This window comes from Callorhinus ursinus, unplaced genomic scaffold (genome assembly GCF_003265705.2).
Source record: "Callorhinus ursinus isolate GAN/ISIS: 27379988/994484 unplaced genomic scaffold, GSC_fseal_2.0 scaffold44, whole genome shotgun sequence".
In the NCBI taxonomy this organism is placed as follows: domain Eukaryota; kingdom Metazoa; phylum Chordata; class Mammalia; order Carnivora; family Otariidae; genus Callorhinus; species Callorhinus ursinus.
In genome coordinates, this window is record NW_027397106.1 from 3,945,838 (window position 1) to 3,969,974 (window position 24,137).

At 40.1% G+C, this 24,137-nt stretch overlaps 2 protein-coding genes and 1 long non-coding RNA gene across 8 annotated transcripts in view; 2 read left to right on the forward strand and 1 right to left on the reverse strand.

Moving 5' to 3' along the window:
* SLC11A2 (solute carrier family 11 member 2) overlaps positions 1 to 6,439 on the forward strand; it is a 40,029-nt gene extending 33,590 nt beyond the window's left edge. For all 6 annotated transcript variants that reach the window (XM_073881992.1, XM_073881993.1, XM_025882969.2 and 3 more), the window contains one exon: positions 2,785 to 6,439. In XM_073881992.1, the coding sequence (XP_073738093.1) occupies positions 2,785 to 2,862 (78 nt within the window). In that variant the 3' untranslated portion in view covers positions 2,863 to 6,439. The remainder of the gene's footprint in view (positions 1 to 2,784) is intronic.
* A 148-nt stretch (positions 6,440 to 6,587) lies between these two features.
* HIGD1C (HIG1 hypoxia inducible domain family member 1C) lies at positions 6,588 to 20,402 on the reverse strand. The gene is made up of 3 exons (XM_025883181.2): positions 20,309 to 20,402; positions 16,339 to 16,473; positions 6,588 to 6,652 (listed from the first exon to the last, which is right to left on the reverse strand). The coding sequence occupies exons 1-3, from the start codon at positions 20,400 to 20,402 to the stop codon at positions 6,588 to 6,590; spliced, it is 294 nt and encodes a 97-aa protein (XP_025738966.1).
* LOC141370762 (uncharacterized) lies at positions 7,158 to 16,206 on the forward strand. Its single transcript, XR_012375079.1, has 2 exons — positions 7,158 to 13,178; positions 13,221 to 16,206. It is a non-coding gene; the product is annotated as an uncharacterized lncRNA (long non-coding RNA).
* Positions 20,403 to 24,137: the final 3,735 nt, after the last annotated feature.

Consider the following 24,137-nt stretch of genomic DNA (forward strand, 5'->3'; position numbering starts at 1 on the left):
ATCCCAAGGTTGTCACTAGAACTTCATTTTCCCTTTCTCTGTTGTAAGATTTTCCTGTGTGTCTTACAGGAGCCAAATACTGTAACAGGATAGAAGTAATCTGGGAATTCTGTTCTCAGTGTTATCCTCCCTCATTTAGCTCTCCCTTCTTAATCTGGGTTTAATTTCAGAACTAAGATAAGATGTAACAATTTGAAGATCCTGATTGGAGACATTTCTTTTAGCTTCGCCCTCTGGGATGCTTTCTGCTCCTTTATTGGATAGGACCAGTGAATCTAAACGTATCAGCTTCTCTTGGCACCTTAGTTTATGAATGTTAAAAACGGCTAACGCTGACTACTATGTGCTAGTCCTGGTCTGAGCACTCCTCTGCCCTCGTTTAATTGTTGCAACAAGAGGATCAGCCTCTTTATAGATGAGGCGATTGAAAAGCCAGAAAGTCACTCCCCACATCACATTGCTCGTAGATAGGCGATTGGCGCTTCAACTTGAATAGCTTAACTCCAGAGCCCACATTGTCATTACCGAACCATCCTATATAATACATAGTACACATTTCATGCAAGGTTAAGACGCCAAGCTGGGTGTTTGGCAGGACCAGGAACACATCAAAGCATTTGGGTGATACTCTGATTATAGAGTATGTTTTAGCTCACAAGTTGCCAACTGGTAAACTAATTTTGTTTGGACTGTGCTAAATTTGAAACAACTTTGAATGCTTTTTGGTAAGCATTTGTCTGCCAGATGAACAGGGCAGGGCCCTCTGTGATCCCACCCCAGTGGTAGCTAAGAACTGTTAAGCTTACTCATTTGCACTACCTCTCTGCCCCTGACAGTATTTAGCCTATTCCTCTGTCGTTTCTCAGTGTCTCAGACAAACTTCAACAAGGAGGTTCTGTCTAGTAAGTCATCTGAGTGACTCTGGGGATCACAGGACTAATAATGCAACCCTTGCCTACTGCATAATGAGGAAGCCCACCACCTCAGCGCTTGTGAAAAGGCTGCAGTGAATTTATAGTGTATCTGACAATCGCTCTTGGTTACTAAAACCTGAGACATAAGACCTGAAGTGAATAAGGAGGCTTGTCTGAAGAGTTGTCTCTGCCCCAAGGCTAGTGTTAGTCACTGTACTTAGAATAGTTTTATCTTGGGTTTCATCTGGGGTCATCTTCACATAGCCATCACAAGCCTGTGAGGTATACGGGGCAATTTGTAATATGTTAAAAAGTTACATTTGTTGAAGACTAACATAACAGCACATTAACGTACTCGGCATTTTCAAATGTAGCATTTATTCCCATTTTACAAATAAGTAGGATAAGGCTCCAAAAGGGTACATGAACTTGCTCAAGGTCACAGGAATTGGCAGAGTTAGAGCTTGAAACCAACTCTGGTGCCTTTTCCACTATACTATAATAGGGATATTCTCCTATGGATTTATAGTCTACATTCTGCATTAACTCTTAGGCTATTGATGCCAAGGGGTGATGACATTCCTAAAGCCCTAAGTAATAACAGTAGGGCTAAAATGAGATTCAGTGATTGTCTCACGGTGTATGCAGAGGAGAGAAAAGGGGTAAACAAACTACAACTTCACAGATCCCAACACAAACCACAGGGATTCAGAAAAAAAAGGGGCGGGCACCTGGCTGACTGAGTTAAGCAATCAACTCTTGATCTCATCTCAGGTGTCGATCTCAGAGTCAGGAGTGCAAGCCTGGTGCTGGGCTCTGTTCTGGGTTGTGGATCAAAACAAAATAAACCACAGGGGTTCGGATTTCCAGGAAGGTGATCTGGCAGTGTTTTAAAAGTAGTCCAAGCGATTCCAATTCAGCCTGACAAACATTTGAGACCCATAGGTCATTTCCCTCCCTCAGCACTTTTCTCTGCTCAGGTGCCAAAAGATCATGAGACCTGGATAATATGGCTCAGGATTTAGACTGAGCTCAGGATTTAGAATTAATATTTAATTCTAATAATTTAGAATTAGTATTCTAATATTTAATTATTTAGAATTTATTTGATTTCTAAAACAGTACTAGAATACAAAAGCACTCTGTGTTGGCTCTCAATGTCCTTATCAGAAGTAGCTATCCTGGGGTGTCTGGTTGGCTCAGTCAGTTAAGTGGCTCAGGTCATGATCCTGGGGTCCTGGAATCCAGCCCGAGTCGGAGTTGGAGTCCCAGTTTCCTGCTCAGCGGGGAGCCTGCTTCTCCCTCTTCCTCTGCCCCTCCCCTTGCTTGTGCTCTCTCTTTCTGTCAAATAAATAAAATCTTAAAAAAAAAATTGCAGCCAAGTGTATCCCAAGAATAGCCAAGTGCAAATTTTGCTGAGGGCATTTGGCACTATCGCAATTCTTAACTATTTCAGCTCCCAGTTATTATTTTATGTGCCATAAACCATTCACGTATCTGTAAGCTATTTCTTTTCTGAAATAAAAATCAATATAGCTGTACTGAATAAAGGCCTCTATTGAAGTGCTGATTATAGGTCCTCACATGCCAGTTACAATATTTAAATACTTGCAAATCATGGGGCGCGTGGGTGGCTCAGTCGGCTGAGTGTCTGCCTTCTGCTCGGTTTGTGATCCCAGGGTCCTGGGATCAAGTCCCACATCAGGCTCCCTGCTCAGAGGGAAGCCTGCTTCTCCCTCTGCCTGCCACTTTCCCTGCTTATGCTCTTTCTCTCTGTCAAATAAATAAAATCTTTTAATAATAAATACATTAATAAATAGATAAATACTTGCAAATCAGTCTAACCCTTTTCCATTTTTTTTGTCCTTAGTACCATCTGGGATTGACAGCTCAGCCTGAACTCTACCTTCTGAACACCGTGGATGCTGACTCACTTGTGTCTAGATGACTGACAGCCTGAGAGACTGTATAAGAACCACTTTGTCTTAATCCCTTTGTGCCAGGTGTCCTGTTAACATATCTCTGTTAGTTCAGAGGTGAGTTTTGTTCAGATTTTGAACAAAAGGCAAAGATTTCCTCGTGGGAAGGCTGTTAAAAGCTGACAGCTGTAATTGTAGGACAGAGACCCACCCACCTCAACAGTCCTACAATAGCCAGAGTTACATGATTGGCCTATCATGGCCACACACCCCTATGGGCTTGTGTCTTGACTTCTGGCATTTATAAAATATATGTGTGTATATATTTATGTAAACCTGAACATATCCGTTTGGGTAGAGTTTTAAGGTTATATAAAATTGATAGGTCTTATTTTTTTTAAAGATAGTATTCAGATAAATCAGATATTTGTTTTATCTGGGTCACAAGTGAGAAAGGAGAGGGAGTAATGCTCTTTTTCAGAATGATCTGGTCAAATTAACTTACCTTTTAAAGTGATACTTGACTATGGCCAGTTAAATTCCACGTCGGTTTTAACCGACCAGACCTGCTTATCAGCCACTTCATATCAGCACATCATTTCTAAGGAAAACATTTCTTCTTTTCAAGCAGTCATATTTGGTCCTGGTCATTGGTGTGCTTTGTAATTACAGTTCTCTCTGTTGCTTTTCTTGAAATCTTGTCAGAGGTATGATGGTATTTTCCAAAGAGCCTAATAACTTGTAATAAGATTCAGAAACGATGCTTTAATCAATGATCAGTCTTCCATGTGACATTGTAACTCAGCCCATTCTAGCATTCAGGTTTTAGGTATAAAAGAAGAAACTTCTAACATTTAATTTTGTAAAGACCCAATAGAAGATGATGGAGGTATTTGTTTTCTTTCTAATGTTTGTAGAGTTCTACCAAATCTTTTCTTCCCATTTTCCCCATGAAAACTCCAAACACCATTTCTAGGTCCAAAATCTATTTCCAGGAATGGCTAATATTTCTAATGTTGAATTTCCCTGAATGCTAAGCATTTTACTTTAAGATATTTATACCAAGTAATATGAGATCAGAACTAGACTAGGACTTAGACGACTAGTTCTCATGTCATAAACTGCCTGCCTACATGTGGGTTATAGACGCTTTTTGACCCCTTTTCTTAACTGGGACTTTTTTCCTTAAGATTTTTATAATAAAAATGTTAATACTTTAAAATGGAAAGATTTTGCATAATTATCTGATGGAAAAGGAGATTTTCAACACGAGGCTCACATTCCTGCATGGAGTTACAGTTGGCTGGAGTGAGTGGTAGCTATCCATCTTCATGGACTATATTGCAGGGCGGCACACACTCCATTTCCTTCTAGCCGCAGAGGCATGCGTTTGTAAACACTGAAGGTTTCGTATGACTTTGAGCATCATTTTTCTCTCTCAGCTTAAAAGGTAAATATGTCTTATTTTAAAATTTAGTGCTTTTCAGTAAGACGTTTGTTGTTGTTGTTAAATCCAGACATTTTCATTTATAAAGACTTGGCCCTCTAAGTGGCAAGTTTTCTAAGAGGATACTTTAAAATTCTCTCATTTCTACGTCGGGGGCCCTTGAAACGTCTGGTAAGAGTAGCATCCTTACAATGTAGTTTAGCATCCTTCTGATCTTAAAAATGAAACTGAATTAGCATCAATTAACAGCTTTCACTTGAAAAAGAGATTTTTAAAATGAGTTTCAGTATTTTAGATTCTTTATACACAGTTAGCAACTCTAGATGGACCAATTTGGATTTTCCTCCCTTCTTGGGCAATTAAGTTTCTCAGTTTCATTACTAGAGAGTGTTAGGAGAAAGAAAGAAAAAAAAGGTTAAAAAATCCTGTTTTGCCACTCCTAAAAAGTTGAGGTGCTTGGTTAAACAGAGACTAAGTACTTGGGGGATTCTTTAACTCATCTCCCTCCTTTAGCTATATGTTACTAGGAAGAGACTGGAGTTTACAAAAGTTTATAAGTATATCTGTCAGGTCATATAATTCCTGTAATCAAAAAATTTGATCACCTGAGTCATGCTAAAACCAGGAGAGGAGAGTGATTTCTAAAGAGTGAGTCTTGGGTACACTTCTTTTCTAAGTTAAGAACATTTAATCATTCTCTAATTTATGTACAAATCTAGATTTCTTTTCCTTTTTTTTTTTTTTTTGGTTTTATTTATTTGACAGAGAGAGAGAGCACAAGCAGGGGGAGTGGGAGAGAGAGAAGCAGACCCCCCGCTGAGCAGCGAGCCCGATGCGGGACTCGATCCCAGGACCCTGGGATCATGAGCTGAAGGCAGACACCTAACCGACTGAGCCACCCAGGTGCCCCCTTAAGTCTGTTTTTAGTGCAGAGTATATATTAAGAGAGTAGAATCTTCCCAGTAGCCTGATGAGAAATACCTTTTCATTGTGAAATCAACTTGAAGGGTGACATTTCTATGCCAGCTGTTCTCAGTTTCACTGACCTCCATGGAGCATATTCGATCCAGCTGCTGGACTATTTAGTGGAATAAAGCAGTTGGATTCTTTGGGTACGATTCTTTCTTTGCCTATTTTCCAAAGAGGACAGTGTTGACCAAAATAGGTATACTTGTTGGTGGCACTAGAAGAGCCTCCTGATAGGTAAATGACAATTTCAAAAATTATTACCTGTGCCAATGGAGAGAAGTGTATATAATACACAAAATAGTGGGTTAATATCTGGAATGCAGACATATTTTCAGATATTCTTACATCTTTTCCTTTCCTGAATACTAGACTTCACCTTCCTGTCAGATTAACCCACCACTAAAGGAGACCTCAAAGAAAAAGGAAATAACCACCACATATCATTTTATAGTACGTTCTTGATTTTATTTCAGTGAATATTTTTTCATTTTTTTTTCCCCAGGCTTGGAGTCTTAGGGGAGTAAATTGGGGTCACAGCAGTTAGGACTTCAACAAAGTCTAGTTAATTTTTTAGAACCTTAGGGCAGTTATAGAGGAGTTTGAGGTCACAGGTATAGTTAACATTTAATGTCTGCTTTGGTTTCTTTGTTTTCTAGTGTCATACCAGATTAGCAATAGCATTAGACGAACTCCTTTCACCCCCACAATTGCCATCTGGGGGAAAGGGATTTTTTTTTTTAGCAATTTACCTTTGTGATCCTAGAAATACTTTCAAGAAGTATAAAAATGAATACACAGATATATTTAAATGTTAAACATTGATGTTTGTGGCAAAATAGTCAAGTTTTTAGATTAGAGTGAGGTGCACAGTGGTAAACCAAATTTTAATAACAACATGACCATTCTCCTCTGATACAATTGTTTCCCATTCTCAAAAGGAATTTATGAAAGCTCTAATTACCTTGCCCTATATGGAGAGAATTAAGTGATGAATAGAGTATCACATTTAATATGGATATAGATAATTTTTCTGTAGCCACTATTATAACTCCTAATTTTCAGATTGGTTTGGCATAATATATTGTCTGCCACTAACTAGAAAGGAAAAATTCTAAAAGTCAGAAAATCATATCCTAGGTTCTGAAAGACAATAAGGATATTTTTGAGTTGACTGTGATTGCTGATTTGGAGATCAACTTTGTAAACAGTTGAGACTTACTGTATATACAAGGCTATGAGAATCCTGTCTCATTCTTCTGCAGTATAATTTGCTACATATTGAGAATTTATTCTTCATAATAAATAGCTTTCAGAAGCCTTCTTGTCTTAGATGTAGCTTCATTTTTTGGACACATTGAAGAATCGAGGTCTGATGTAATCCTTATACATAGAATAGAGAACACCTAGAAACAAAAAGATGTATATAAATACAGTATCTGTGGAAAACAAACGCTGAATTTCTTCCACTTGTGTTTTCCCAAAACTATCCCTCAACTCAAAAAACAGATGCCTTCCATCTTATTAACTTTTGGCTTGGATCATATAAGCGGCTCCAGGCAAACAAACAAACCCAAAAAAGTTAGAGCCGTTTAAGATGAATATAAATCAAAATCCAAATTTATAATGTTACTATGCCACCCTAGAATTTGAATTTTAAAATATGGGTGAAAAAGTTAGGAGAGGGCACCTGGGTGGCTCAGTTGGTTAAGCGACTGCCTTCGGCTCAGGTCATGATCCTGGAGTCCCGGCATCGAGTCCCACATTGGGCTCCTTGCTGAGCAGGGAGTCTGCTTCTCCCTCTGACCCTCCTTCCTCTCGTGCTCTCTGTCTCTCATTCTCTCTCTCTCAAATAAATAAATAAAATCTTTAAAAAAAATAAAAATAAATAAAAAAAAGAAAAAAAGGAGAGTGGGGAGATTTGGCTAGATACTAAGATAGAAACAATAGACATCTCAACCTAGCACACCTCTCTTCAGTGCCTACTTGTATTCAGTGTCTCGAGGGAAACAAAGGTGAAAGGGATAGAATCCTTGCTTCTAGAGGTTTACAGTCTAGTGGGTGAATTAGCTAGTAGTCAAGGGAAATAGCCTGAGGGATAGTTGTTTCACTGCGGTGCAGGAACGTCACCAAATGTTCATACCCAAAGCAAGTTAAGGAGTCCGCTCACCTCCCACCCCCAACCATATCAGTTATCAAGACGCCAGCTATCTAGTAGATTGTCTAAACTAAATCCTTTACTTCCTTTCCTTCTGCTTTTTTTTCTGATGCTGCTTGTTGGTATCTTCAAAGAGTGCACAGAGAATAAAGGGTGGGTGAAGTTGTTCTCATCTACACACTGTAGCCAAGCGAGGCAGCTGTTGGCACAATTTTCTAACGCAATAATAGCATAACTGTGACAGATGTATAAAATCCAAGGCAAAAACATGTTTACTTGATGCATTGTGGTATCTATGGAAACATTCTCAGATGCAGAGAGAATTGTAGACCTCCTTTCCCGGTGCTTATTAGACACAGGTAATTCTTACCTCTTGCCTCTCTCTTAAATGTTGGTGTTCTGGAGTTCTGATCTCAGCGTTTTCTCACCTCATTCATACCTGTTGCTTCACTGGTAAGCAAGTTAGATCTCTTTGAATGTGAGACCCATATACTCATTATACCATATGTGAAATTTCCACATACATAGGCTGCCAAACTTTTAAATTGTGCATAAATAAATAAGTTGAGAATGCCGCTCGAAGTGTCCGTTTATTTATAAACAGTATAAATGTACTCTGGCCAATCTATATATGCGTGAACTTTTTTGTTTTCAAGATAAAAATATTTTCGGGCAGCCCTCTCGGGTCTGCCCCCTCTTCGGAAGCTTTTGTACTCTCACTCGGTAAACTTTACTATCACTTAATAAACTTTGCATTGCTGCCCACCAAAAAAAAAAAAAAAAAAGATAAAAATATCTTCTTCCCGCATACCCATGGATCTCCTTATACATCTCCTAGGGTATGAGTACTCTAATTTGGAGATGTCTGCCATAGGCATCTCAGTCCGTATAATATAAAATTACGAGTTCAGGCTGTGGAGTAGATAGCCCATGCAATTGTGAGCGAGAAGTTTTTTTCCTCTCTAAGCCTTGGTTTCCTTATCTGGAAATGGGATTATAACAGCACCTCCCTCTTAGGGTATTGTTAATAAAGACTTTGGTCTTTGTCCGGAGTTCTTGGGTTAGAGCTTCTAAAATGCTTGGAATTTCCCAGATAGAGAGGGGCACTTGGGTGGCTCAGTTGTTGAACATCTGCCTTCGGCTCAGATCATGATCCCAGGGTCCTGGGATCGAGCCCTGTATCGGGCTCTCTGCTCAATGGGGAGCCTACTTCTCCCTCTGCCTGCCACTCCCCCTGCTTATGTGCGCTCTCTTTCTCTCTCTCAGTCAAATAAATAAAATCTTAAAAAAACTTCCCAGATAGGAAGGAGTATCTTGTTATTCATGAGCCCCTTGGATTATACCTGAATTTATGTTAATGGGGTGACCCATGGTGGGCTCCCTAGATAACTTCAGGATGTGGCTAGTCATGCCAGAAGGACCAACCATATGATTAGAGCGTTCTTAGACCTCCAGGGAGGGGAGTAGGGCTGGAGATTAAGTTCTGTCATGAGGCCAGTGATTCAGTCAATCATGCCTACATAATGAAGCCACCATAAAAACTCTGGATGCTGAAGCTCAGTGCACTTTCTTGGTTGGTAGACACATTGATGTGCTGGAAGGGTGGCATGCCCTGATTCCATAGGGAAAGGGTATAGAGCTTTGAGTTTGGGACCCTCCCATACCTTACCCTACATGTCTCAATTTGCCTGGTCTTGATTTATATACTTCTTAATAAAACTGTAGTAAGTATAGAGCTTTCCTGAGTTCGTAAGTTGTTCTAGTGAAATATCAAACCTGAGGGAGTCTTGGGAACCTCTGAATTTGCAGCCAGTTGGTCAGAAGTGCAGGTGGCCGGGGCACCCCCCCTGGTGGCTGGTGTCTGCAGTAACGGCAGTCTCTGGGAACCATGTCCATAAACCTGTGGCATCTAAGGTGAGCTGCAGGTGGTTGGCATCGGCACTGAAGTGTATTGCGGTACGTGGTGTGAAGGAGGTTATTAAGATTAAATCACTGTAGTGTACACCTAACATAACACTATATGTTAACTCTACTGGGATGAAAATAAAAACTTAATAATAAAGTTTACCTACAAAAAATTAAATGAGATAGTAATATATAAGTTGCACATCATAAACACTCATTAACTATTAGCTATTACTGTTTTGTCCAATATGCACTTATCCTCTCACCAAACCTGTTCTTCGTTCTTTATATTAGTGAAAGCACACCTTTTATCTGGTTGCCCGAGCCAGAAACCTAGGAATCAGCCTTGACTCCTCCTTCCTTCCTTTTCTTTCCCACTTAGTTGGTGAGTCCTGAATGTTTCTAGAATCCCTCTCCTCCCCATTTTCACTATTCCTGCTTTAATTCAGACTTAGTTCATCGTCTAATTGACTTCTCTGCCTTTGTTCTCACCCCTGCTTTACAAATCCTCTCTAATCATTTTCCTAACCCTCATAGTGAAATATAATATGCATGGAAAATGGTAGACACAATCTAAACAACCAGATTAAAAGATAGTTGTAGAGTGAATTACCTGGAATTGTGGGTCAAGAAATAGAATATAGGAAGCATCCTGGAAGCCCCGCAGCTTTCCCTCTCTGACCATATCTCCCGCTCCTTTCCACAGATAACCACTGTTCTGTCTTTTGTTAGTGTGACCCTCTGTTTAAACAGTTTCATATTGCCTGTGTTTGAGCAGGCATCTTTCTCAGCTGCTATCATGACTACCTTACTCCCCTGTTTAAATCTTCCACTGACTCATGTCATCTTGTTAACGCCTCAGCTTGCAACCATATGCATCTATCGGGGATTTGTTTTCCATCAGTTTCACTATGCCATAACTGGTTTTTTGTTTGTTTGTTTGTTTTTATTTTTATTTTTTAAAGATTTTATTTATTTGACAGAGAGAAACACAGCGAGAGAGGGAACACAAGCAGGGGGAGTGAGAGAGGGAGAAGCAGGCTTCCCGCGGAGCAGGGAGCCGGATGCGGGGCTCGATCCCAGGACCCTGGGACCATGACCTGAGCCGAAGGCAGACGCTTAACAACTGAGCCACCCAGGCGCCCCTGCCATAACTGTTTTTTGTGGAATTCCCGTCCCTGCATATTTCTGGGTTAGCTTGGCTCATAAGAGACATTTTGCTTGAGATTTGAAGGTGAAAGTTGATGCAGCAGCTGCTATATGCTTTTTACACTTGGAGGGCTTGGTGCAGGGTGCCAGGCGCTGTTACAGCTTGTGCATGTTGTTGTTTACCTGCTGGCTCACCTTGCCATTGTTGGACAGCAGTCAGACCCACAGATCTTTCAGCTCCTTCTGGATCTCCTTTAGCTTCTTCAGCTCCTAGGCCAGGGGATGAGCTCCATGATAGGGGGTCCACCTTCTCCTACAGGTCACACCATGATCAAAGTTGGAGTCCGTAAAAGACTGACCCAAGTTTCTGTTTGTGAGTTCCAGCTCTTCCTTGAAGATTCCAGTTTATTTTGCCTTCCCAACTGCTGCCTTGCTAACTTTAGGCCCCAGCCTTAGAAACGTAAGCAACAGTCTAACATGGACTGTTTAACCAGCTCTCAAAATTGGTTAGGGTCATATTTCTATAATAAATCCCTTTTTGTATATCACTACTGGTAGTTTTGCTTCTCTGACTGAACCCTGACTGATACAGATTATGGTATCACAAGCTTCCAGAGGAACATAACCATGAGGGTAGGTTCTGGGTCATCTGGAATTGGTTCTCTGATCTGATTAGATTTAAAGATATTAATGGCCATTTTTTTCCAGTAGTAAAGAGGATGCTAGCAGTCCATGGCATGCAGTAGTAAAATGTTTTTTTAGATTGTCACCTATAGATAACCTTAATCAGATGCCTATAGAAACCAGGCTTTGGGTGATCAGATATTTACTGTCATAGGACATTTAGTGGAGATAAGGGGTATAATTAGGCTGGTTTCTTCTAAGTGTGCTGGAGAACTTGGGAACACAAAATGATGGACTCGGGGCTTTTAATTCCTTAATCCAGGTTCTGTGAGGGACCTGAAAACTGTATGACTTTCCAGAAAAAAAACTCAGCTCCCATAGTTATGAGGCTGATATTTTTGGAAAAACATACACAGGAACTAATCCTGTTGGTGGCTAATTACAACAACAGTAAAACTCCCAACCTCACAGAGTCTCTTATGTCCAAGTTAGGGCATTTCTTTGGAAAGAGTGGGATCCTGAAAATCAGGATGGGGACCTATGGGCAGGTTTCCGTGAGACGGGGTCCTTGGACCCCTGTATCTGAGACTCCTTTGTACTCCTTCCTGCGAATGACTAAAACTTGGCCTGAAAGGTAATCTCCACTAAATGAAGTTGAAATGCCAGAGCTTTCTTGGTTTATGTCCAGGGTACAGCAGTACGGCAGTCATTCTTCTTTACGGGGGCAATTTCATTCCCCAGGGAAATCTGGCAATGTCTGGAGGCATTTTGGTTGTCACAGTGGAGGTGGATGGAGGCTATTTGCATGGTAGATGCTGGGGATGCTGCTGAACATCCTGTAAAGCAGGATGACAGCCCTCCACAACAAAGAATATTCAGTCCAAAATGTCAGTAGTGCTGAGATTGAGAAACCCTGCTGTTAAGGAGGGTATCCAAGGGCTTAGGGAGATTGGAATGTTACAGTGGATTTTTCCTGCTCCCTTACCCCCTAAATCTGTTTCCTTCACCAAGGCTGTGCGAATTATCCTTAATATTTGTGAAAGGAGTCCCTGGCATCCTTGGAGAGTTCTGTGGCGACTGTCTTCTGTAAGCCAGAAATGACAGTGGGACTTGCTAGGCTTTCTGAAGTCAGTGGAGATGATGGGATCCTGAGTGGCAGGGGTCAAGTGGCATCATTTACTTGACAAAGACAGGGAAAGCGTGATTACTGTAATGCGCAGCAAAGACTAAACAGTAATCCGCATAGTCAAAGCCACAAAGATCTTTGGCATTGGCTGATTGATTATGGTGTCCCTAGAGTTGAAAGTGGTGGGCAGCATACCAGCAGAAAAGCTCTAGGTTTGGTGAGTAGAAGTTTCACTTGAATCATCACAGTAGACAGCCATGGCCCCCTGACCAGGTCCCAGATTTGAGTCACTTTACAGACCCAGAGCCCCTTGAATAAAGGAGAGGTCAGACCTCCTTAAGAAAAGACCCTGTTACACAGCCAAAAATATAAATACTGTAAATCCTCCGTCTAGCCTTTCCTAAAGGGATCTGTGACCATTCAGCAAGGTGCCTGTGCACGAGGAAGGGCAAATAATCACATTTGTGGGAGATTATTAAATATTGGTTCTGAATTGATACTGATGCCTTGAGAATTAGGGTGGTCTACCAGTTAAGCTAGGAGTTTATGGAGGTCAGGGTGGCCTGGTGGGTCCCTGAATTATTTTGCCAGTTCTGGAATGTGTGATTGGAATGGACAAACGCAGCAACTGTCAGAATCCTCACATTGGTTCCCTGTGGTGTAAGGGCTATTATGGTTGGGAAAGCCCACTGTAAGCCGTTCTACTTGCCATAATCTAGTCTGCAAGGACCTTGATCATCTCTCCATTCCACAGGACATTGTGTTAGTCCATTGCATCGATCTGATCTGACTATCAAGGGGAAATTAGGTTACTACTATACTATCCAAAGGTAGGGTAAGGAGGTGTGTGTCTGGAATGCATATCTTCTGGGGCATTTTATAGTACTCCCATATCCTGTGATTAAAGACAATGGAAAACTGTACCCAGTACAAGCAGGATGGCTAATGACCCAGACCATTTAGGAATAAGGTATGGGTCACCATACCAGTCAAATAACCTTGAATAGCCAAGGTATGGGTCACCATACCAGTCAAATAACCTTGAATAGCAAAGGGAGTATGAAATGGCTAGAACATGGTTGGAACACCAGCCATGACTGTCTGACCAGTTGTAGAAACAAGGTCTGATAGCTATGAATATTTCTTCTTTATTTTGATTTGAATACATTTGTGTATACATTAACCATTTTTTTTCCTATTTGCCATTTCCCTTTATCTGCCATCGAATGTAAGAAGTGTTAATAATAATTATCCTTGTATTTCAGAATTTAGCTTACAGGATATCAAAGGGGAATGTGACTCTGCTCAAAGACAAATCAACACCACTCAAAGATGGATAAAGGGATTTTGTATCCCCTTTTGGGAGAGAATTAGCATGTTTATGGTTATACATTGGATGGTTGATTTTGCCATTGTCTTAATTTCAAAGTTAAGTGTAATAAAAGAGGTGTCGTATGGATGCCAATAAAGGAGAGGTCAGACCTCCTTAAGAAAAGACCCTGTTACACAGCCAGAAATACAAATTTTTGCTGAACATCCTGTAAAGCACATGACAGCCCTCCTTTTTAAAGGGGTAGACAGTGGTGAATTTGTATTGTGTCAACTTAGCTAAACTGTAACTACATTTTCCAGAATTCATTTCCTTTTATTCCCTGAGTTATTGCAGAAGGGACATTTTGTGTAGGGTTTAGAAGGCAGAGGTGAAGCAGCAGCCAAATTCATTTTATGCTTGGAAGGCCCTGTTGCAGCGTATTTTTGCTTACCTGCTGGCCCCGTTTGTTGGTGTGGGGCAGCAGCTAGGGGTACAGCTACTGTGGCTTCTGCTGAATTTCCTCCTTCACCTTTCCTGACTCCTTGGCCAGGTCCATGTTTGGCTCCAAGATGAAGGGCATCGTTTTTTCCCCCGTCACTCCCGTCATCGAATTTAGAGGCTTAAAGATGGTGAGAAACCCACGAGGGTCCCAGACAGTTCATCCTGCGTGTTCCCAGCTCATCCTTGCAGGCTCCAGATTTTTCTTGCTCCTCTCACTTTGTATCTCCTTTTTCGTTCTAAGTGCTTGCCCTGCCCGCTTGGGGCCCCAGCTGCTGATAAATACGCAAGAGCCTCGCCATTACGTAATTCCAAATGCCTATAATAAATCTCTTATTACATATTACTACTAGTAGCTCTGCTTCTCTCATCAAACACCGATTGATTCACTTACCACACCAAGCTACGTTGAGTTCCACTAATGTGCCATGCTTCTGTGCCTTTGTTTTTTCCTCGGTCTAGAATCCTGATCTCCTTCTCTGACTAGCTAATTCTTCCACATGCTTGGCTCATATAATTTACATCCTGAGCGAAGCCTCCCCTGGACTCTCAGCACTAGGTACAGGCCCCTCCTTTGTGTTTGTGCTTCCAGAGCAACCTGTGCCATCTCTGTCATAGTATCTGTGATTTATACCGGCTTCTTCTGTTCTTGGTCATTCACCCCAAGGAGACCAGCCTCTTTGAGGGAAGGGACTGAGTCTTATCTCATTATCTCTAGACTGGCACAGGGCCTTGGACATAGCAAGTGCACAGCAGATGTTTGCTAAATGATGAAAATGGCACTGTAATTCTGTGGTGAAGTTTCTCATATTTTGTTCAACACCTGCATATCACAGGTCATGGTAATAAGATAATTACCATACAACTCCCTATACGCAAGCCCCACACCCATCATTCCATAATCCTAGACCTCCTCTTAGGCTGACTCTACCCTGCACAGCATGAAGGAGAACTAAGAACATTGTGACTTGTTCTCATTAATGTAGACAAAAAGAAAGTTAGATAATTAAGGTCCTGAAGTGGACTTCTTGTTAGAACTATCTGGTTTAGCTGTTGATATACCTGGATTTAACCAGATAATTTTACATCTGTTCTTTGGATTTGACTATGTTAAGTATTACTTAATTTATAGACTAATTAGAAAAGGTTTGCCTATTGCTCAGACTGGGAATAAAAGGAGAACAGATGTTGAGACTTGTGGGCTCTAAAACTGTATTCTTCCCAGTTAAACTACATTAATAATTATATCTGCTATTCACATAGGCTGGGAACTTGACTTAGGAGAGTGTTAAAGGCTGGAATCTAGAACCACTGCTTTAGTTGGGTTACAGAGGGTACAAACTATTCACTACTCCTTTCACTATACAAGATAACAGAACCCATAACCTAGTTCTCTACCTTTTATAGTTTTTTTTTTAAGATTTTTATTTTCTTATTGAGAGATAGAGAGAGAGAGAGCATGAGAGGGAGGAAGGTCAGAGGGAGAAGCAGACTCCCTGCTGAGCAGGGAGCCCGACGTGGGACTCGATCCTGGGACTCCAGGATCATGACCTGAGCCGAAGGCAGTTGCTAAACCAACTGAGCCACCCAGGCACCCTAGTTCTCTACCTTTTAAAAAAATTTTTAGGTATAATTGACCTACAACATTATATTAGTTACAGGTGTACAACAAGGATTCATTACTTGCATGTACTGTAGCGATCACCACAGTAAGTCCGTTAACATTTGTAACCTGCATAGTTAAAGGATTTTTTTTCTTGTGTTGAGAACTTTTAAGATCTACTCTCTTAGCAACTTTCAGATATACCAAACAGTATTATTAACTACAGTCAGAATGCTGTGCATTACATCCCCAGGACTTACTTATTTTATTTTATTTCTATTATTTAAGATTTTATTTATTTATTTGAGAGACAGAGTGTGTGCGAGAGCGGGGGGGCAGGGGGGAAGGGTGAGGGACAAGCAGACTCCCCACTGAGTGCAGAGCCCAATGTGGGGTTTGATCCCATGACCCTGAGATCATGACCTGAGCTGAAATCAAGAGTTGGACGCTCAACGGATTAAACCCCCAGATTCCCCAGGACTTACTTATTTTATAACTGGAAGTTTGTACCTTTTGTCTACTGTTTTTTTCTTTCAGTGCTTAAAATACCAAGAAATTAAAGCCTCTTATGGGGAAGCAACTTCAGCCAAGTGAAGTTCGCTGTCTTTCTTACCATTCTGCCTCCATTATATCACCTTGACCCAATATTCATTTTCTAAAATAAGTTAAAATATTCTCAAAGACAGCTGAACACAAGACAGAAATTAAGCAGGTTACCTAGAGTCACAGCTCCTACAACAAATCCTTGGGCAGCAACTCTCATGTGAATAAGATGAATGGACATTTTCTGATCTTTTCTGTACTTTAACTTGTAAAGACCATAGGACACCACAGTCATAAAGCCTGCTATTCCTGTGAATTAAAAAAGTAGAGGTTATGTAAATAGTAGGCTAGAATCCCCAAGATTTAGAGGGCTGAATAGAAAACTGTCCAAAAGGATCAGTACTTGGAAGATAAGCAGGCCAGATACCAAAGAATACTTTAAGAAGAACTATGCTGGATTTGACCCACCAGATTTTAAAACAGACTCATGGATTCAATATTTGCAGTGTTGACTCTTCCCCAAAAAACCTGAATCATGTAGTGTAGTAATTTCTAATGTTCCTGAGGCATGATTTCATATTGTGCATGGTGAAAGGCTTTTATTTAGGGGCAAGTCACTAATCCAGTGAGCAAACCAACCAAACATTCCAGCATCCATAGCTTTTAAATGTTTGGCTTTACTCCTCTCTACTTGCTATCAAATAAGGAGTAAATATTTTGATCTTCTATAAAAATGAGATATTTAAATTTTAATGAGATGAAAAGGTATGACTATTTGCCTAAGAAGTATGTGACTCCAGAAAGATCTGTGACTCTAGAAAACTCCAGAAGTACACACAAGTATTTCTGTATTCCCTACAAATGTCAAGGGGTGAATATACTGCTGTGACAACCAAGATCCTGTGTAATTGGCTCTAATACAGAAAACTGATCAACTGAATAGGAAAGATTCTAGAAAGAGATTTTAAAACACTGTGAGAACTTAATTCATGACAAATCAAAATAACCAAGTAACAGATCAAGGAATAGTTACTTAATAAATACCATCAGTACAATCTTTTGGTAGGGTGAACTAATTTGGATTTGTATCTCACAGCAGACCTACAAAAAAAATTCTGCATGGGTTAGAATTAAATGTAAAAACAAAAAAAAATCAACAAAAACTAGAAGAAAACAGAGTAGCATATTTATAACATCAAAAGAAGGTAAAGTAGACTTTAGAGAAGATGAGGACAAAATGCCATATTTTGATGTAAGAATAGAGAAAACTTTGCATAATAAAAGCATGGTTTATATTTTGGCTTCTCTCTTATATCTTGTTGATGTATGTATTTATCCCTCTAGCAACACTACACTGTCTTGATTACTGTAGCCATATAGTATGCCTCTATCAGGTACAGTGATTTCTCCCACTTTATCCTTTTTTTTTTTTAAAGATTGTTTTAGCCATTCTAGGACTTCTGCCTTCACATATAAATTTTAGAATAAGTGTGTCTTATCTACAAAAAACCTTGCTGGGATTTTGATAGGAATTACCTGAAACCTATAGATCAATTTGGAGAGAACTGACATATATTCTTTATATTTACATTCTTCTTTACTATATATTTAGTCTTGCAATCCATAGACACAATACTACATGTAGTCTTTACATTATCTAGGTCCTTTCTGATTTTTCATTAACATTTTATAATTTTCAGCATACAGATTGTATACATGTTTTGTTAAGCATATATCTAAGCATTTCATTTTCTTTGGAGTGATTGTGAATGGTGTTATGTTTTTAATTTCAGTTTCCATATGTTAATATATAGACATGCAATTATATTTATGTAGGATAGCAAGTTTTGATTAGTTATGTTGGCACATGTGTGTCTCTATGGGTGGGTGAGGGTATATTCTTTCAGAATCCATTTAATAGATGGAAGTAAGAGAGTAATTGCATTTACATGTATATTTTATAGGCTGACTAGCAAATGAAATAAAAATTAAAATGACAAAAACAGCAAAAAACCAATACTAATAAAAGAGTGGTAGGCACGTTGACAAACAGGCACAATGTTGAAAGCTCTGTAAATTTAGCCAAATCTTAAGAACTCTGGAAATATATAAGTGGTATTAAACTGAACATGCTTCCTGCCCTGGAAATTCATATTCCAAGGAAATAAGCAAAAGAAACATCAGGAAGTTGACACAAAGATGTTTATGGCTACACTACATATGAGGAAAAACTAAACAACAACAACAAAAACTGAACAACAAACTGAAATGGCCCAAACGGAGGAACTACCATAGCTATGAAAAAAATTGTAAGTATAGGAAATACCAATACACAGAAATGTACATATGAAAATGTTAAGTGAAAGGAGTAAAAACAAATTATCAACAGAGTTTCTATATATATATATATATATATAATGTATGTACAGACCTTGACAGTGATCATAAGACAAATTTAAACAATATAAATAGATTATAATGATGGAAGTTGTTTAATAAATAAAAATGTTTTGTAAATTCTCTGCACAGGACACTATCCTGCAGTAGGAAATACATAGTAGATATTATTAAAATAACAATAGCCAAACTATTCAACAGTATATATTCAAATTTTATCATTTATTTTTCTAGCAAAATCTTGATTCTCTTCCCTTATCAAATTAAGGCTCTCTTCTTAGTCAAATTGATTTTGTTTCCTTTGGAGATTAAAGTCAGAACCTTTACTGTTTTCCATATAGTGTCTCTGCAGTTTGTATATAATTGAATTTAGCTGGAAACACTTTTATCTTTCTACTTTAATCACCCTAAATGTCTCTGGAAAAATAATTCAATTTATGATAGGTACAGTGATTAATCTCTGTTCATGATAGTGATCTGTTCAAGTGGCATCAAGTTCTTGAATTGTTTTTCTAGTTAAAAATGCTAAGGAGGATGAATTAATCACTATAACATTATTTGCTTCCATTTTTTATGGGTGCTATTATCAGTTTTAATCAAATTAAACTTCTAAACAGCATATTAGTATAAAGTAAAATTTTTATTCTTTTTGATATGGAAATCATGACACAAAGTTGCTAGATTTGCAGTGACAATGAAAACTAACGACATACCTATTCGGAAGGTTTTAAGGAATTAATCACTTATGTAAGTGTAACTTACATAATGTCTCCTTTAAATAAGTTATCTTAATAGTTTCCAGGCCAAACGAGTACCAGGAAAGAGTCAATCAAGGCTGCAGTATATAATATGCTTAGATTAGCTTAAGCATCCAAAAGAAGAAAGAGAAAGCTTAGGTTTTTAAAACATAATATTGGTGCTTAGATTTTGTGGATTTTTTTAAAAGTCCAGATACATATAGTATTTGTTCTAAATGTAAACATATTAAATCTGTGTTGGGAAAGGAAAAAGAGGCTAAGACTCCAGGTCTAATTATAATAACACTTCTTTAATCTAGAGTTTACTTAACCATCAAGCTTAACATCTGGAACACATCAGGAAACCAGCAAAAAGGGCCACTGAACATGCACATCACAAAGTTCATGCCCTCAAGTGTCCGGACAGGTAGGTAGCCTAGGCTTTCACTCAGAGCTTCTTGACTCTGAATTGACTCACAATTCCTTTGAACTTATGTATCTAGCTTCTGGTGCCACAGAATACTAGAGGCAGAAGTTTTTGATTGTACTCAACATTAATTGGAAGAGACAGAAAAATCTGTAAACATCAGACACAAGACCTTAAAGGTTGGAGTTAGGGGACAAAGAGACGCCGACATCTCCGTCACTAACAGACTTTCAATATAATAAGCTGATGCTGCTGATGATCTTGCATCATCACAGAAGTGTTAAAATGCATTCAATCTAGTCCAGTTAGAGTGGGTAGGAATTAGTAATTTGAGACAGACCTCTAATGAAGGGGAGTTAAATATATAAGAGTGGAAGCTTCCTAATAATAATAATAGCTAACATTTATTGGGGATTTGCCATATACTGGAAACTGTTCTGAAAGTTTAACTCACCTTAGAGGGGGTTAGCTTCAATTACTTGAAAAAATTCAATGATATAAAACATTTCATTCCTCAAAGATACTGGGTAAAGCATTGTGATTGCAGATAGTTCTCCAGTGTCCAGTCAAGGCTCATACTTACCTACGGGGACAAATGGGGAGTCCCTAGATTTCCTGATCAGCCGGGAGAGTTGGCCTTCTTCCTCATCTGCTGACCACTGGTTATCTGAAGACATTTTTCTCTGTGGTTGCTGCAAATCATTAAAAATCCATTTATCCTCTCCCAGTATATTGTTGATCATGTGTTCGTCTGTCTTCAATTTGCTTGATCTGCCTGTCTGCCCAATTGAAATAAACAGTCATGTTTCCTTCACCGTTTTCATTATGGAATCCTTTCATTTTGTTTGGGGTAAAGGGTAAAAGTAAAGAGAGGTGATGATAATCAGATTCCATGAATACAGAGTAAAGACATCATAATTGGGTTTTTCAGTCTCCTTTCACTGCTCAGCATTTGAGGTCATTGGGAATCTCAGAACTTCTTCCACAAACAGTAAGAGAATACTTTTACAAAATATCATTTTAAAGAATGATGGCAGTGCCAACATAGGCAAAATTACCTCCAAATTTACAGGTGATGGGAGAATGACCACTGCAATTCTTCAGAATGTGCAGGGCGTTATAAAGTCATTGAGATATTTACCGAGCACCCACCACGTGACAGGTGCTATGCTAGACAATGGAAATAATCTTCCTTGTCTACACAGGAATGAGGAAACTCACAAGAGCAACTATAATCACAGTCACCACAGTTTAGCAAGCACCGCAGTCCGTTATCCATGCAACCCACCATTTTCACCTAATACTGTGACTTCATCCTATGAATCAGCTTTCATCAGAAAATGTAACCTGGTAAGTGGCAGAAGCACCATACCTGTGGCGTACCCCTGCTGTCTCCTGGTGTTCCTTCAGCAGGAAGCTGTAGATCAGAAGAGGCTTTGTAAGGCCAGGACACATTTATGTGCAATTTCCTACTAATTGACAATGGGAAAGCCCAGAAACAACCCTCCCCAAACCCCCGGGGGGGGCGTGGCCATCTGGTATTGGCCAAGGTTTCCACATCCCCTGCTTGGAAACTCACAAGTAACAGCACCTGGACCACAAACACTAGGTTTTCAAGGATATTAAGGAAACATTAAGGCTTTGAAGAAGATGCTTTTACTTTTACTCTGCCTTCACAGGGAGCTCCCAACTTCCTTCTGTGGCTGGGAGTCCCACTACCTGATTCCAGGGCCCCAAATCAAGAGGAAAGTGGGCCCATGTACAACACTGGGCTTTGGTGGCAGCGGGCTGTTTTAGCCCTCTGAGGCCAAGATTCTTGTCTTTAAAGAATATGCACTTGCTAGAGGGGCACCCACTGGGGCCCGGATCCTGGGCTCAGGTGCCACGAGCCTGTCCGGGGTCACCTGGAGGCAAGGCCTTCACACCTGCGACCATTGCATAGCCTCGAGCTGCACGAGCGCCCAGCTGCAAAGGACGTGATGTCACTAGGCCCGCGGCCAATCAGAGGGCCGGGCGGGTGGACGGGTGCAGGAAGGTGCTGAGTGAGCCGCTGCTCTGCGCCTGTGCGGGGAGCATGTGGGAAGTCATGTGGCTCCCGGGGCGGGTTGGTGGTGGACACTGCTTTCGCTTCTGTTGTACCCCGCAGCCTTCCGGCGCTTGAGGCCTCGGGGACGTCCTGGCTCACCGCCTCTTTCTGACCGCAGCCACAAAGATGAGCGCAGAAGACCACGTAGCGTTCACGGTTTTTTCCTTATAACGCTAATATTTTAAATAATTTCAAATTTGCAGAGAAATTCCCAGAATACTGCACAGAATTGCATGTCCGACACCCACATTCCCTTTTGTTAACATTTAGCCACATTTGCTTTATCATTTTTCTCAAGAAAAATTTGTTTCTTCCTGAGAACCATCTGAGAGCAAGTTGCATACTGAGGCGCCCTAACCCCTAAAAACTTCTGTAGGCATTTGGGGCATTCTTTTCTGTAGCCATAGTACCATGGTCAGAATCGGAATATTACTATGCTATAATACTATAATTGAAAGTTTTTTTTTTTTTTAAGATTTTATTTATTTGACAGAGAGAGACACAGCGAGAGAGGGAACACAAGCAGGGGGAATGGGAGAGGGAGAAGGGACGTCCCCGAGGCCTTCCTGCTGAGCAGGGAGCCCGATGCGGGGCTCGATCCCAGGACCCTGGGACCATGACCCGAGCCGAAGGCAGACGCTTAATGACTGAGCCACCCAGCCGCCCCTACAATCGAAAGGTTTTATTTTTATTTCACCAAATAAGTTCCCAATGATGACCTTAATGACAATTTTTTTCCTAATCTAAGATTCAATCAGGAATGCATACTGCATTTGGTTGTCAAGTCTTTCTATTCTCCTCTAACTTGGAACGTTTCCTTCGTCGTATTAGTCAAGATTCTCTAGAGAAACAGAACCAATAGGAGATATATATGCATACATATAAACACACACATATATATACACACAAGTATATATGTATGAGCTTGCATATATCTCCATATGCCTATATTCATGTATATATACATATAGATGAGATTTATTGTAGGAATTGCCTCATGATTGTGGGGGCTGAGAAGTCTCATGATCTGCCATCTGCAAGCTGGCAATAGTGTAAGTCCCTGTCCAAGTCTGAAGGCCTGAGAACGAGGAGCATTGACGTCTGAGGTCAGAAGATGTCCCAGCTTAGGCAGGGAGCAAATTCACCCTTCCTCTGCCTTTTTGTTCTGTTTAGGCCCTCAGTTGATTTGATGATGCTCAGCTGCATTGGTGAGGGTGATCTTTATTCAGTCGGCCAACTCAAGTGCTAATCTCTGCTGGAGACACCCTCACAGACACACCCAGAAATAACTTTTACCAGCTATCTGAGCATCCCTTAGCCCAGTCAAGTTGACATACAAAGCTCATCCTCACAATCTTCTTTTGTCTCATGACCCTGATATTTTGCTAATGCAGGCCAGTTATATTGTAGGATGTTTCTCAATTTAGTTTTTTCTGATACTTTCTCATCATTAGGTTGAAGTTATAGATTTTTGGCAGAATACCACAAAAGTGATCCCGTGTCCTTCTTGGTGTGCAATATCAGAGGCACATAAGTTAGTTTGTTTGGTGGTAGTAACTTTGATCCACTATATTTCCGATAAGTGTCTAACAACTGGTTATCCAGAGGGGAAAAAAAGTCCTGATTTACAAATCTACTAATTTTAATTTACAAATTTACTAATTTACATGGTGTAAATACTCCCACAATGGCCAATTTCAGGCTACTGTTATGTCATCACTAAACACAAAATTGGGAAGATATGGGCCACTCCTGAGTTGGTGTGAGTTGACTCTGGCACACCACAATTTTATCACTTGGATTAAGGTGGTATCTGCCAATTTCTCCGCTGTAAAATTACCATTTTTCCCCTTTATACGAAATATTTTGTGAGGAGATACTTTAGTATTATATAAATATACTGTTATTTATCAGACTTTTACCCATTGATGATCCTTGCCTGAATCAATTAATGTTGTTTGCCAGATGATCATTTTCTAAATCTATCATTCTTTTTATAATTTTCAGTTGGCATTCTAATATAACAAATTGCTTCCCCTTCTTTCCTATTTTATTTTTTAAAATTTTTAAAAAAGATTTATTTATTTAGAGAGAGCACATGCATGTGTGCACATGTGAGGGGGTGGGGAGCAGAGGGAGAGAGAGCAATCCCAAGCAGACTCCCCACTGAGATCAATCCCACAACCCTGAAACCATGATCTGAGCTGAAATCAAGAGTGGGATGCTGGGGCGCCTGGGTGGCTCAGTCGTTAGGCATCTGCCTTTGGCTTACGTCATGATCCCAGGGTCCTGGGATCCAGCCCCACATCGGGCTCCCTGCTCGGCG

Excerpts from the sequence above, each read along its gene's own strand:
- HIGD1C (XM_025883181.2), bottom strand. The coding sequence starts at position 20,402 with ATGTCTTCAGATAACCAGTGGTCAGCAGATGAGGAAGAAGGCCAACTC. Across the intron at positions 16,474-20,308 it reads CTCCCCATTTGTCCCCGTAG|GAATAGCAGGCTTTATGACT; the intron begins GTAAGTATGAGC and ends TTTAATTCACAG. Across the intron at positions 6,653-16,338 it reads TGTAGGAGCTGTGACTCTAG|GTGTTCTCTATTCTATGTAT; the intron begins GTAACCTGCTTA and ends TTTTGTTTCTAG.